At 44.7% G+C, this 16,242-nt stretch overlaps 2 protein-coding genes across 2 annotated transcripts in view; one reads left to right on the top strand and one right to left on the bottom strand.

Annotated features, from left to right (window-relative positions):
• Nucleotides 1-5,348, bottom strand: part of ptx3a (pentraxin 3, long a) — a gene marked incomplete at its 5' end in the record, with an annotated part of 8,315 nt that extends 2,967 nt beyond the window's left edge. Inside the window, 3 exons of the mRNA XM_084466517.1 lie at nt 1,727-2,172; nt 2,566-2,725; nt 5,213-5,348. Of these exons, the coding sequence (XP_084322643.1) occupies nt 1,727-2,172; nt 2,566-2,725; nt 5,213-5,348 (742 nt within the window). The remainder of the gene's footprint in view (nt 1-1,726; nt 2,173-2,565; nt 2,726-5,212) is intronic.
• The window catches only part of veph1 (ventricular zone expressed PH domain-containing 1), a 72,909-nt gene that overhangs the window by 24,234 nt on the left and 32,433 nt on the right, over nt 1-16,242 (top strand). Inside the window, 2 exon segments of the mRNA XM_084466665.1 lie at nt 11,731-11,894; nt 13,049-13,258. Coding sequence (XP_084322791.1) covers nt 11,731-11,894; nt 13,049-13,258 — 374 coding nt within the window.

The following is a 16,242-nucleotide window of genomic DNA, read 5'->3' as shown; positions in this document are numbered from 1 at the left end:
TTTGTTTCTTTTATAAAACACTGTGAGTGTGCTTGTGTAGAAAGAGTGAAAAACAGCCCCCATCTGGTTCTGCTTTCCAGGGTGCTTCATGTGGTTGCCGTGCCAACCTGCAAATGATTATACAGCCCCTCGTTCAGTATGTAGGTCAAAAATTTACATTTTGAACACAATGTGTGTGCGTTTGTGACCTAACTTGTGTGTGTTTCATGTTTGCGTCTCTTTGTGTGTACTCCACTGTTTGTCTTGCACGTGTGTGTGTGTGTGTGTGTGTGTGTTGGTGTGTGTGTGGTTGATTTATCGGCATTGAGGGGTTTATGTCTGATTCATTCCGCGATTGAGAGTCAGGACCATTGAAAATTGTGCCGACACCTCCGTAGGAGCTCGATTTGATTGGACTTAAGTTCCAATACCCGGACTCTTGTTTGCTTCCCCTGACCTCATCGTTCATCACGATGATTTCCTAGTGACTGATCGTTGGCACCTCGCCGGTCCAACATATTTCCGCAGGGCCGATGACATGCTGTAGTATGTACTGCTCTGATGTGGTTGTCCTGTCCTTCACAGTTAATTCAGCAGGACCATGTGATCCAATCAGCAGTACTACAGTACTGTGGGTGAGTCAGACACAAGGGTGTTTGACTCACAGCCAAACGGACCTGGGCTCTATGCCCAATGTGCACAGCAGTAACCCCTACCAGGTCCTTAATGACATGTCAGCATTCCCTGAAGTGGCCACCAATTATTAACCTCAAGCTATCTATGCTATCGTATGTTTCTATTGTCATTATTATCCTATTCATCCTGTATGTCTATTATTAGGGCTGTACTACTCAAGACGTTTTTTTATTGTCTCTGACTATTTAGGTAGTTGAACTCAGACTTGTCTCTGCCTCGGCCATTGGTCTTACCAAGTCCAGCTGCCTTGAAAAAAAGAAAAACATATATTTTTTCTTTTTTTCTCACTAACTCCTTCAAAACCAAATCATTGATTAAGCAAGCTTGTTCAGAAAACAGGGCATTGGTTTAATTAATTCAAAATAGAAAGGGCATTGACATTGGCCACCTGGTAACCATTCGTAAGCCTGCCACAACACATCTCCAAGTCTGTTTTGAATGGACTTGAACCTGTGTGAACTCGGTCTTGACTCAGACTCGACAAGCCCTGGTCTTGGACTTGTCTTGGACGCGACAAAGGTGGTCTTGACTACAGCTCTGCTATTAGTCATTCTGAAGAGTATGTATAGAGTGTACATATTTACTGTAGGACTGCTGAAGGTGCTTCTTTTGAACAAACAAAACATGACTGAACAGGATGTAAAAATCGGAGCAATCAACAATCTTCAAAAATAAGATAAACTTTAGAGAGGAAGTATTTTGGCCTAGGGTTTAATGACAGAGATCAGCATTGCTGAACACAGGGAGCATGGGGATCTGTTGCTACATGAGCAGATGGATTACAAATAGGCATCCAGGATCAGATACAGGAACGTTCTGGATGAGTAGTGTACTGGATGACCAGTAAGGTCATCCAATACACTACTCAAACTCCGCCTCCACAGAAGTAGGGTATCCACTCGCTGCCTGCAGTGTGACCTAGATGCCTACTATCAGAGAGCTGTCGGAAAGACCATGGTATGTGAGAGAAAGAGAAAAAGGAGGGTCGAACAGGAAACCAGAGGAGAAGGCCCCCATTGCGATCACTCAAGGACAGGACGGGACGTCTCACCTGCGGGCAGGTATCTCTGCCTCGTTGACCTCGTCACCTGCTCCAGCTCTGCCCGTGTCTGCTGCAGCTCCGTCAGCACAGCGGCAAGAGTCCTCTCCAGGGTGGCCATCCCCTCCCCGGGCGGGGTCACTTCCTGATCCAGGTGACCCTTCCCATCAGCCGCCAGTCCCTGGACCCCCGTCTTGGAGTCGGACATGGACGCCGATGCCGTTCCCGGCCCGGTGCCGAGGCAACTGGACTCCAGCTTGGCCAGCCTGGAGCCTTGGCCCCGCACGGCGGACAGGACCTGCTGCAGCAGAGCCTGGTCCCGGTCGGGGCTCCCGGAGGGGACCGGCAGGCTGATGCGCTCCAGGGTGTCCCGCAGCCGCTTCTCCAGCATCAGGGACAGCCTCCTCCCCGCCAACTCCACGGCGACCCCGCACGAACCCCCGTTTTGGGCCACCATCCTGCAGGAAGAGACCCGAGGATTACGGAGACCGTTCGACGGAAAACATGAGGATGAAACATTGACGGGGAGATTCAATTAGGTTTGGATTTTGGTTGTCCAACCAATATGATATTCATTGTCGCTGGTGTTCATCACGAAGAACATTAAGTAGAAGAAAACATGAATCAATAGTTGAATAGTTGAGTAACAAATGATGATGGATCAGCTCCTTAGAGTCACTCAGATATTTAGTTACTAAGCTAACATCAAATGTATCATTCAGAACTGAACCTCGATTCCACAGGAATCGAGGGATTCAGGAAACATGGAAACAAACTAACAAGCACACGCAAAGTGGCTGTCACTCATCCTCGTGTAGTTTGACATGATCGCCTGTATCCTCTGGACCAACCTGAGGAGTTCTGCACGCAGGGAGCCCATCTCCACCTTGATGATGTCATCGGCGTACTGCAGTAGCATGTTCTCCCTCATCTGACTGTTCTCCATCATGGAGAACATCTTGTCCCACTTGGTCAGATCCCCAGAGCTGCAGGGAGATGGGCTTGGTGTGGCTGGAGAGAGAGAGTAAGAGAGAGAGAGAATGAGAGAGAGAGAGAGAGAGAGAGAGAGAGAGAGGGAGAGGAACGGGGAGGAAGGATTGCGGAAAGTTAACACGTTGATTACAAAAAGCTTAATCAAGGCTCGGGAAATGTGTGCTTATGTCCTTGTTGCACTGTTGTCCTTTTTTGCTGAGGTTTACCGAAGCAGAACTTCCATTGGTTTGCCCTTTGCTTGATGTCTCAATAAGCCATTACTGGCGTGGGGGCAACGGGGGACAAGTGGAAGTGTTTAAGAAGAGAGATGGCTCAGGAAATGGAAGGAAGGAGAAAGAGATGGGAGATAACAAGAACAATCACTTCTGTCATTGGATGTGAGACACAGCTTCAGTCAAAGGTTGGAGGGGGGAAATAGAGCCAGACAAGACAGAGGGACTGAACCAAGGACCATGGGCGAGAGGGAAGGAGATCTTCTATCAGGCACCCTGTTCTTGTTAACGCCGGAGCCTCCAAAACTCTGTTTATACCTGCAAAGGTATTTTGCACAAGTATCACAGGATTTGTTTTTCTTTCAGCAGCCTGTACTGAAAGGTTCAAACTCAATTAGGGGAAAAAGGTCCCGTGCCCTCTGCTCTCTCTGTGTGGAAGTCATTACAGTGAGATTTCGAAGTCCCGCTTTTACTTTGAAGGTGTCTGGAGAGATGTAAAACAAAGTAGCTGTTCTCTCTGAATTTCTCTGAATTTTAACTGAATTCTAACTTTGTAACATTGTTCAACTGGGTCCTTAAGTGATTGGATGGTCAATCGTGATATTGTGATCACTTTCTATTTACTTTAATTGCAAGTTAAAATTCACTTTGTTCACAAGGTTTTATAAAACATAAATGGAAGACAATCTTAAAAGCTGATGAATCATTCAAACTTATTTAAAGAATATCTCTCCTTTTCGTTTCTACATTCTTTTTTTGCTTGTTTCTTTCATTCTTTCTTTTATTATTTATTTTATTTTATTTATTTGTATTTCCCTTGTCTTTCGTCTCTCTTTGTGTCTTGGCAGGCAGAGATGAACACACTAACTTATCTCCCATCACCCATTCTCCTTCCTGTCCTGTTGTAATTCTCTGTTTAGGTTTGGCTGCCACCACACTATTCAGTGGTGTTTAATCACAGAGCCAGCTTTGCCCAAGGGCTCATGTGTTGCCTCTACTATTGGTACAACAATGATACTGCCTGCCAGGCTGAAATCACTGTAACAATTGCACAATGGGTACACACACACACACACACACACACACACACACACACACACACACACACACACACACACACATGCACAAGCACACACACAAACACACACATGCACAAGCACACACACATACACGAAAAACAAATCAGTATGGAGACAAATGTACTTGTACACACAAACACACACACACACACACACACGCCAATTCACACATCCACACACACACAAACAAATAACAAAGCACTATGAAAACAAATGTATTTGTACACACACACACACACACACACCCACACACATACATACACACTTACACACACACACGCACATACACAAACATATACACACGCACACGCACTCACTCACGCACGTGCACACACACCCACACACACACAAAAAGTTATTTCCTATACATTTGACTTTTCACTCTTTTTTTTTCTTCTATTTTTTCTCTGTCACACACACACACACGTGTACATGCATGTATAAACGCCGGGGTAATTCTAAAGCTGTGGAGCATGTAATGAATCACAGTGTTTATGTGGGTGGACAGGCTGTAATATATCCTGTCATCACATCACTCAAAAGAAACCGGGCTGGTGACGGCTGCTCACAGCTGGCAGTCCAGCCTCGGTCCTCGTCCAATAGACACGGCCCTCTCTCCAGCCCCCTACACTGTGTAATGTTTTCCTTTATAAACGTAGCTTTCCAAAGGATTTTTGGTTTATAATTTTTTTTTTTTTTCACTCTTGCTTTTGCCAGCATTTTGGGGGGGATTTGTAATTTACTTCAACTCCCTCCCTCTGTCTGCTATCACTTTATCCTCGAATTTCATCTTTGAACTTCCAAACAACAGCACTTCAAATGCGTTACACTTTTTAAAACGATGCTATCACATTTAAATGCAACTTGATCAGAATGACGGCGGTCATAAATGCTCTCCATAATGAACGATCATAACAATAAACAAACTCATAACTAACCCTATTGAAAATTGATATACATTAAGGGAATTTAGCAGATGCTTTTATCCAATGCAACTTACAGTAAGAACATTTGTCAGAAGAAAGAGAAACAATGTATCGCTGTCGGTACAGTAAAGATATTCATAGAAACAAGTGCCAAGCGCTTAGTTAGGTTAGGTTGATATATCCAATAAAGAGACACGTCCCTCAGTTCACTCTCTGTTCAACCTTTTACTCTACACACACCTGTGTATATACACATAGTGTGAGCCGCAAACAGAGTGTGATACTCACCATTTTGGGGCTCTTCCTCTGTGATTTCATTGTAGTAGGGGTTGCCGAAGTCCACCTCGATATCATCATCATAGGCCAGAGTCAGAGATACACACGCTGACACAACGCACAGCGCACAGGAAATACTCCACAGCATCATGACCGCTCTGTCCTGCAGTGTTTGGCTTGTGGGTGTATGTGCTGGTATGTGCTGGTTGATGGGGTGTCTGTAGGTGTCTTGAGGAGTGATGCCAGTAAGACAGTGTTTGGTGGTCCCGAGCAGGAGATGATCTTCTGATAGAGTGCTGTTCTGGTTTTCTCCTCACGTCCACAGCCTCTCTGTCTCACCTTTCCATAGTGCTGCAGGTCCGCAGCTCTCTTTTTGAACCCCTTCCACTGCTTTTGTCCCTCCTCTCTCCCTCAACTCCACCTCTGTCTCTCTCTAGTTCTTCCCCCTCCCTCTCTCTCTCTCTCTCTCTCTCTCTCTCTCTCTCTCTCTCTCTCTCTCTCTCTCTCTCTCTCTCTCTCTCTCTCTCTCTCTAATTCCCCCCTTCTCTCTCTCGTTCTCTCTCTCTCTCTCTCTCTCTCTTGGACTCATCTTCTCCTATCTAAATCTTATGTTCTTCCCCTGTCCCTCCTCTCTTTCTCAACCTCTGTCTCACTCCCCCATAAGTTAAAAGCTGAGCAATGCCTTGGCCTTGTGCCTGGAAGTGTAGAAGGCTTGGATGGTATCTCTTAAACCAGAGGTAGGGTCTGCTTGGGCTAAATAAAATCACACACACACACACACACACACACACACACACACACACACACACACATGGGTAGTCAGTGAGTCATGCGTCGCTGGAGGTAGCACGTATGTCGTAATCAGAGCTAGCTCCTGCGACTCACACAGAGGAAGTGTGTGTGTGTGTGTGTGTGGGGGGGGGGGCTTGGGGGCGCAGAGGAGGCCAGGGAATCGGAAAACCCAGCTCTTGCTTGATTTCCACCCCTTGCAGAGAGCATTTCAGTGTGTGTATGTGGTGAGGGGGTTTTCGAAAGTGGTCCGGAAGTAAAGGGGGATTCGAAATGGGCATATTGTTTCCAAGGCCTTGTTTAAATCATTAATTAACTTATCTTAATCATTTATTTGTTAATGTTGTGTTACGTAGAGCATGTGTATCTGTATGGTTTTGTGTGTGTGTGTGTGTGTGTGTGTGTGTGTGGGTGTGTTTCTGTTTTTTTTGTATTTCTGTGTGTGTGTGTGTGTGTGTTTGTGAAGTAATGGAACTGGCATGATGGATGTAATGGTTTCCTTCTGGGTCTTAGGATGTTCTCTCCACCCTTACCGTCCCTCAAACCTCTCCTACCTGTTTCTCGGTCTTTCCTTCTGTTTGTCTGTTTCTCTGTCTGTGTGTCTGTCCTTCTGTCTGTCTGTCTTTTTTTCTGTTTGTCCTTCTGTCAGTCTGTCTGTCTTTATTTGTTTTAAAACACACCAATCAAGTATTATATTATACTAGTAAATCTATTATTTTACTATTATAAATATATATGAGTAGCTAATCCAGCATGTTTGTGTGCCTGTGTGTTTTCACAATGCATCAAGTTAAACTTGAGAATGCTCATTGCTTAACATTCATGCCAGCGATGGTATTCAGTCAATTCAGTCACATTTTTCGTATTTTTCTTGTATGTGTATTTTTCTCTTGTTTTCTTCTGTATGGATATACTTTGATATCCATTTTCTTTCCACGTTCAACTACTAATGGAATTTCAAAATTAAGTGTTGTCTACTGCAAATCTATGGTCTGGTACTGTCTCAACTCCTTGTATTTGGTGCCCCAAATTAGACAAAGGCAGGTACATTATTGTGACAAGTGACCGTATCAACAGTGGTTGAGTTGTACCGTCGAGGTGGTCTGAGCCCCCTGAATGTGAGGAATGAGCCCCTTGTGGACGCGCCGTGCAATAGCTTTCCATCGTCCGAGGCCCCGCTCATGACCCGGGACCGTGAGGAGACGGAGAGGGGGCCGGGGCACTGGTGGGACATGTTCCCTCTCACACGCATGGGACAGCCAAGAAAAAAGTCCAGGAAGCATTAGTAATGGATCGTATATGTGTGTGCGTGTGAGTGTCTGTGTCTGTGTGTGTCTGTGTGTGCGTGTGTGTGTGTGTGTGTGTGTGTGTGTGCGTGTGCGTGTGTGTGCGTGTGTATGTGTCAGTGTCTGCAGGTGTGTGTTGCTGCAACGCATCAAAGGATTAATAGAGCATTTGGCATTAGTCAGCTGTAAATTTCCTGAGCTTTTTTTTTTTCCAGCGTGAATGAGATGAATGCATCTGCATCTGCAGCATATGCAACTGCTTCAGGCGTTTAAACACACGCATTGCATCGTTGACCCTTCTGTCGTTCTGATCGTGTCAGGCGTAATGTGTTTTAGATTTTGTATTCAAGAAGCTTGCCAATCAAGAAGCCGGCCAATCAAGAGTCAGATCCAGCAATGTTTTCTCACAGCACCGGTATTCTAAGGACATAAATACACACAATCCCACATGGGGTTGGGGTGGCCTTGGGGTTTGATGCGTCCCCCCCCCCCCCCCACACCCTCCTCCACCATTCAGCACGTGGGATTTGAGTCTTCACTGTTGATTTACAGCATACGTAACATAGCATGCAGATTACCGCCAACATATTGGACTTGTTAAACCCTAAGCCAGCTGTCATTGGGGTCTTTTATATTGCTGATCTTTTCCACACGTTAAATCCATTCTGTCCTGCTCAACCTATCTTTTTTCATGATGAAATAATCATAAAGGACGTAGGTTACCGTGACACCACTCCTGACAATGCTGCCAAAAACAAGCCTTTCTAATGCTATTACATCGAAGACAACAACGTTGATGGTGACACACATTGAGAGCTCATTCGTAGAACATGTGGGTTTATGTGATGCAGGTTACAAAACATGGCCCACCCCCTTGCTGTCATTGAACCAATAGCTGGCAGGAGGTGTCACTCACTTGCCTCTCTCCTCTCTCCTCTCTCCTCTCTCCTCTCTTCTCTCTCCTCTCTCCTCTTTTCTCTTACCTCCAAATGTGTCGAGCCCTCCGATAAAGGAAGGCTGATCAAGGTGATCAGAAGAACACATATATCACCTTGCGATGACATTACGGCAGCTAGAAATGCACACTCATTTCACACACTGTGTGTGTGTGTGTGTGTGTGTGTGTGTGTGTGTGGTGTGTTTGTGTGTCAGTGCCTGCACATGATGGTGTTCCCCTGCATTTATGTGTGTGTATGTGTGTGTGTATGAGCGTTTGTTGATTCTTGCATAGAGCAAATCTTGCAGAGAGCATTTGCTTTTGTGTGTGTGTGTGTGTGTGTGTGTGCATGTGTGTATGTCTTCTTGCAGGCGTGTGTATGGATGCATGCACATGTGTGTATATTTGTGTGTGTGTGTGTGCATGTGTGTGTTTTAAGGCCCTCGGGTGCTGGGCTCCAGCAGGTAGGATCAGTAAAAGCTGCAGGGTCTGTTTGTATACACTGTCCTCCCAGCCACTCACATTCCAGCGGACAGACACAGTAAATCACACCGCTACACCATAGCTACCCTGTCTCTAGGGCTGGCTCCTGCATATGGGGGGGGGGCCTTTATAGTGGTACCAAGAGAAGAGAAAGGGGACATTTTATCATTGTGTGTGCGCTCATGCATTTTTTTGAAGGATTTTAAATAATGTTGTAATGGAGCTATTTCTTTTCTTCGGCAAGGGTGTTTTACTTGTACTCCTTGTGAAGAGCCTCCACCATTACGTATGGTTTGTTTGCCCAGCAGGTAAGACCGAGCTGATCAGGCATACACTCTCACTGTTCCACTCAATGCTAGGTCACTCCTCTGAACAACGCAGATCCTCAGTCTTCTGCTGGAGACATGAGCTTAAAAAAAGAACGACAGGAGCTCTTATCCTTTCATCCATCCATCCATCATCAAACACAAGTCAAAGCAGTCTGGCTAACCGCCTGACTGTGATGTCACTCTTCAGCCCTCCCCCCCCCCACCTCCTACCCGACTCTGCTGACGTTGTCGTGGACGTGGTTCGATGCAAGGCCAGCTATTCATCGCTTGCTTACTTGCGCTTATGCAATTTAAGACAGGGTTTTCCATGGACAGAAGCTACAGTTTGGAAGTTTCATCAATAAAATCACGAAATTACGCAATGTTTCACCGGTCCCTAGCACAGGGGGCTTGCTGGCTAGATCATCAGGGTTTTTTAATAGAACATTGAGGTGATGAAATAAGTACGGTTCTGAATTTGGTTCTGAAGACCTTCTCTCATAGGACACAGGCTGTGACTAAAGTGGAATAGTGGAGATTCAAATAAGAACATTTGGAAAAAAACACCACAGGGAGAATTTGTAGAGTGCTGACATCACCACCACGTCTTGCCTTCACTTTTTCATGAATGTCTACCTTTGCACAAATTAACTGTGAATTACGTCTTCAATATCAAGTTGCAATATAATTATTATTAAATGTTTTTCCTTACTTTTTAACAGGACAACCCTGAGTTGTTTATTTTGGTTATACCAAAGTTACCATACCATATGTGTTACTTTCAACTATAGTATTATGGGTTTTTATCGTCTTGATCAGCCGAAATTGATATATTATTTGTGGGGCCTTGAGCTTATTATTGTCAAGGAAACAATATGACAATATGATTATTATTATAATTTGGGATATGTACCACATTGATTTGACACTTTCAAAAGGAAAAGGTGTCCCATTATTGAGTAATATTGCACACCCTTGTAACTTTAGGGGGTGCAAACTTAACAATAATTTGGTATAAAATAATCTTTACCATACCATATTTCCGTTCACACTTCAATGTAAGTGTGTCAGATTAAGCCAAGAGGCTAATTTACATCTGTGGTCCCCGGCAGGTCAACAACTTAACAACATCAATAAAGTAAAAAAACAGTACATTACATTAGGAAACATTAACAGTACAGTAGCATAAACAATCTTCTGTAAATGCATGACACTTGATGGAGGTGGACACACAGGAGCTGGAGGTTAAGTTATTGGTCTTCGAATCTCCAGTCGTTCTCACTCTGTTACCCAGACCATCTGTCTTCTAGAGTACAAATCCTGGCAATCATTTTGAAAATAGTTACACTGAAACACATGAATTTCCCAAATATAAAAATACCCCAAAACCCCAAAGAGGGCATGTCAACACGCATCTATCACAAGGAATGCATTGGCTGTTATTTAGGAGTAGACGCAGCAGAGTACACCAGTACATAATCACTTCCACCAGTTGACCCCTCTAGGGTCTCCGACATCCACACTACAATGTATTCAATGTAATTAACTCAGGGCTTTTATTGTGGCGGGCCAAAAGCCACTCACAATTTCCGTTTGATGTTCGTCTAGAAGGCATTTGGTGACTTCTGGGGCACACAAGCTTGTGTTCATAAAGAAATCTGTCAAATGCGTGTTGAAAATTGGAAACTGAACTTGTTGGAGACTTAGAGGTCTTTGTTCTGTGACTGTGAATCATCGATCACTTGGCGTGCGTGTGAGTCAGAGGGTTGTTAGGTATGGCCGTGGGTGTTTCTGGCCACCGGGGAACTGCTTTATTACGAGCCATGCGTCAGCTCTGCAATTGACGTTCTTCCTCTGTGTGTCGGCCGGTGCTGAAGAAACACTAACAGCATGGGGAGTCCGGAGCTTGATAGAGAAATGATGACACATGAATTCTCTGTTCTCAGAAATACTGATGGAAAGTCAAGTTGCGTGCTGCAACTGCCACGCAAAGCAGATTGAACAATCGACTTCATGTCTAGTCCGTGAAAGTGTTGTCAGATAGATTTGACAAGATTTGTGGGATTGATTCCGTGAATGTAAAAAATAAATAAGAGAAGATGTACCCTGGAAATCCGGGAGAGTTCTCGGGAGAGCAAAATTTGAATTTGCTAAGCGTGTCACTCTGGGAACGAGCAATATACTCACTCATCTTATGCCCTGGCCCAGAACATTAGCCAATCACATCGGCGTATCTGATATAGGCGGGCCAAAAGCGTTGCTGTTTTACCGATCGGATACGGCAAGTCTTACCTTTTGGTTAGCGCTGCTGGTCTAGATACGTCACCCCTTGTATTCTTTTGATTGGTCGTAGTGTTATCCAATTGCATGCAGTGATATTTTCAAATGCATGCTTGGTGCCGCCCCCTCGAGTTGGGCCATTTTCATTGCCAGACCCTACAGCTTTCTAGATGTGGGTCTGGATTTCCAGGCGAAGATGCACAATCCAGCAAAGTATCTGGTAGATTTTTTGTGCCTTATTGATTCAGCTTATATGATGGCTAATCAACTACTCTCTCTCTCTCTCTCTCTCTCTCTCTCTCTCTCTCTCTCTCTCTCTCTTTCTCTCTCTCTGTCATTCTCTCCCTCTCTGTCATTCTCTCTCTCTCTCTCTCTCTCTCTCTCTCTCTCTCTCTCTCTCTCTCTCTCTCTCTCTCTCTCTCTCTCTTTCATTTTTCTATCTCCTAGGCAACCACATGCTGCTTCGGGTGTTGCCTTCGGTTTACCCCAAACAGCCGGATGCCATTCACCGTCACCTTGGCGACCTAACCGCCATGATGTCACAGCTGGAGCCGCCAGAGCAACTACACCTGATCAGGCTCCTGCAAATGGTTGCCGAGCAACACCCACTTGTGAGTTACCAAATAGTGTTTTTGAACTTAGTATGTACTTAGGGTACCTGTTTGTGGAACGCAAGGAACCAATAGAGTGTCACAGAATCAAAGCCAACACTGATCAGTTAGTTAAATATTTATTTCAATTTTGAAAAACATTTTGTCCTATATGTTCTTTGTTTCTTGTTTGTTTCTCTCCTTTGGTTCCATACATTAATCCTCTACTGCAGACCTACACACGTGCACAATTTCAGTAACCTTCAATTGTAAAAAAGTTTTATTTTATTTTCAAATGAATGACAAATGCATTCAAAAAACATTGAAATGACTGTGACCAAATATCAGAAGGAAGACCACAAACAGTTAGCCTGGGAACCGGACAAATCTCGCAAGCTTTCATTTGCTCTGCAGATAAGATCCTGCTCCCCTCCCATTGAAAAATATTTCTGCCCGGTATGAAATAAACCGACCAATCACAATCGTTTCTCTAATATGAGGATACGGGATACGGGATTAATACGATGACGGTGCAGGCAAGCGCCGTAGAGGCATTTTCGACAAAGATGGCTGCAACTGATGTACAACACAGTACAACTTATGATTCCGCTATCGAGGCAGTATTAAACAAACTGGATGGTATATTTATTTAATTGCTCAGTGCTGCATCACCCATTCGTTGCTATGATTGGTTTAAGGCCTATCCAATGGCGTCCCGAGGCATTTTGGTCTGCGTCTGTGGGTGACGCCCCATGGCGATCGAAAATTGACCGGCGAGGCTCCAGACTAAGCGCAGTTTGCAATTGGTCTGACGATGCCAGGCTTACAAACAGTAGCCGTGTTGAATCCAGCCTGATCTGAGTACTTTGAGATAATGAGGAGGAAAATGGTGAATCACTGTTTATGTCTCGGCAGGAAGCCTTAGGATTTTCTATTAGCGAACACTTCAGAGTCCGGAGGTTCTTCTTGGTCATAATCTCCCCCTTTTAAGGCATCTTCAAAGTGTGTGTGTGTGTGTGTGTATTTGAGCATGTATTTGTGTGTGTGTTAATTAACATTGCAATACTGTACACAAAAATGTGTTAAGAACGTACATTGTATACAGTGACCCTGTGTTCTCTCTCTCTCTCGCGCGCGCGCTCTCTCTCTCTCTCCCTCGCTCTCCCTCTATGCAGATCTTGAGCCCCCAGGTGCCTGCGCTTGTCGGTTACCTTGGCGACCGCTCGTTGACAGAGTCTGTGTTCTCGGCGCTGGTGGATGTGTCCCAGGCCAGCCCGTCGTCGCTGGTCAGCTTCCTGCCCGCCCTGAGGGGCGTGGGGGAGCAGGCGCCCGCCCTGCTGGGCAGCGTGGCCAAGATCCACGGAGCGGTGGGCATTATCAGTGAGGTGCGTGCACACACGCACACACACACACACACACACACACACATATACTCCTAATCACGCACGCCGATTTATTCACACGCACACACATGTCTGATACTCACACACACACACACACACACACACACACACACACACACACACACACACACACACACACACACACACACGCACGCACGCACACACATGTCTGATACTCACACACACACACACACACACACACACACACACACGTCTGTGCTCACATGATCCGTGATGACCGAGGAACTGTTCTTTCACTCTCCTCCATTTAATTGCAAGTTAACCAAGAAACCCTGGAATGTGTCCACACACACACACACACAGAAACACACACTCACTCTGGACCAGAGCTATGTCCTGAGCCGGTGAGCAGGGCCGTCTGCTGGGTCCTGACTGCAGAACAGGAATGCAGAGCCAGCGCCAGTGCTGCTCAATGTAAACCCGGGCAGGCTTCACTCCGTATCCAGCACATAGACCACGACACGGCAATTGAACAGGACATTACCGTTAAATTGGCATGACCAAGCATCGCCGCAAAGGTGTCGGTTGAACGGCGTTAGCAGGGAAGGTGTGGTTTCAGAGCTCGGTTGGGATCGATAACACGTTTCCCTCTAGAACATTCCTATTCTACATTCCTATACTGTGATTAATAACTGTTTATTCAAATCCATTGTTATCCATAGGTTTATAAACAGTAAATGATCGACTCGATGAATGAAGGGACACGAGTGTCGTCAACATTCATGTTTCTTTCATTGAACAAATGAACAGCAATTGAAATGTTGATCAAAATAATTACATGGGCCACGTTTGGCGATTGCACTTGGCTCTCTTGTGTTGCAGTCGTCTGTAGCCAGAGGAAAACCTGTATCTCATAACGCTTTCATTGCACGGTTAGGCTTTGAACTATAAACAAACATTACTAAGAGAGTGATGAGGGACAGCGAGTGTCTGCTAGTGTGTGTGAGAGACTCCTCAAGTGTAGGTCAAGAGACTCCTCAAGTGTACACACACACACACACACACACACACACACACACACACACACGTACACACACAGATACATACACTCACTGTCTTGCCGTTCAGGATGATAATGTATTAATAACATGATCCAACATGAGGTCATTTCATGTAATGAACCTGCATATGTAACTAATATGCAGGCACATGATGAACAATCCTTCATCAAGTGTCTATACACACTTACAGAGCAGAACACACCGTCAAAGTGGCTTACTCCTTTCACTAAATTGCCCTTAGTGTACAAGAAGTAAACGTAATGTTTAGTCGTCGTTGTAGTGTATTACTGGATGCTGCAGGATACACAACACTGGGTAAGAGGTTAACACTGGAGTGGATGCATTAATAGTAAGACCAAGTATTATAGAGCAATAGAGAGAGAAAGGCACACACTGTAACATTGTCTTTGGATGATATACCTTCTGATGGGATGGCGATTACACAGCAGAGCAAGGAGACAGCAAGTTGGGGGGAAAGAGAGGGAAATAAAAGTAGAATGAGTTAACTCGAATGAGGGATTGAGACAGTAGAGATAACTCAGTGTGTGTGTGTGTGTGTGTGTGTGTGTGTGTGTGTGTGTGTGTGTGTGTGTGTGTGTGTGTGTGTGTGTGTGTGTGTGTGTGTGTGTGTGTGTGTGGAAAGTGTCAGAACAGTAGTGTGGGGGGCTGTTCTCAAACTTCTCTCTCCCCATGGCTCAATCCAAGACAGTTTAACAACTTTTGGGGAAATGAAGGAGAAAATGTGTCTCAGATGAACTAAGACCCTTCAAACACATTCTCATGTATACACACACACACACACACACACACACACACACACACACACACACGTGTATCTACACACGCATAGATACACACTAATATACACACACATAAATGCTGACACATATACACACAAACACACACAATACACACACTCACAGACACTCATTCACAAACACACACAGTCTCTCTCTCTCACACACAAACACAAAGGCACTGCTATCACAGAGTTAGCGGATTTCTGTTGCTTTAGACTTCAGCCAATCGTTTGCACTCTTTCCTTCAAAAGCTGTCTCCTGAATATTCATGTCACACACACACACACACACACACACACCAACACACACATACACCCACGCTCTCAGAGTTAGTTAGCCTCCTACTGTCCGGTCTTTCTTCACATTGGAACCATTTTGGAACGTAAGCCATCATATTTCTGGGAAATGCCTTGGCTAAGGTCTCCTGGTAATGGCAGTGGAGTGCCTCCTGTGTGGGGTGTTTTTATACACACGCACACACACACATTTACAGGCAGAGACACAGGACTTTCTATTATTGGGTTGTGCTTCGACTCACTTTCAACTGATTGCGCAATGCTCCATGTGACCCCATTTTCCCTTTCCTTCCCTTCTCTCTAAATAATACAAATCTATTCAAATCAAATCAAAACTGCTCCCTAATCTACTCTCTAAACAACTCTCTAAAAATGACTCTAAAAACTGCTCTCTGAACCTCTCTTTCTTTCCTTGGCATGTTGACAAATTGAAATATTCACATCATTTGTATAGTTTTCTTGAATAAAGAGATTTCCCATCACTCTTGCCCCATAGCGCCACTACAACTCCCAGGTCACACCTGGGTTTTTTTTTTTTACAGAAAAGTGACTTGTGTAATGGAGCGTCACTTAACATGTTGTTGAGTGCTGCTTTATAAAAAAGTTCAAAAACACAGTATTAGCAAGCATTTGGAAAATTTTCGTGACGCATATCATGTGCTTACATCACATTAGAGATTAATATTAAGTCTACACTGATTGATAAGTAGAGACAAGCTTCTCGGAGGGCCCTCACTGCTATCAAACCACATGCAAAGACCAATTTAAGTGAACTGTGAGATGTTGTTGTCCAACCGTTACACTGTGGAAAGTTGGACACTGTGGGTGACTTACATTTTCTTAAATTG

This window comes from Micromesistius poutassou, assembly GCF_964030765.1.
Source record: "Micromesistius poutassou genome assembly, chromosome: 4".
Classification (NCBI taxonomy): domain Eukaryota; kingdom Metazoa; phylum Chordata; class Actinopteri; order Gadiformes; family Gadidae; genus Micromesistius; species Micromesistius poutassou.
The sequence above is the reverse complement of the archived record's forward strand: the minus strand, read 5'-3'. Positions and strand labels throughout refer to the sequence as shown.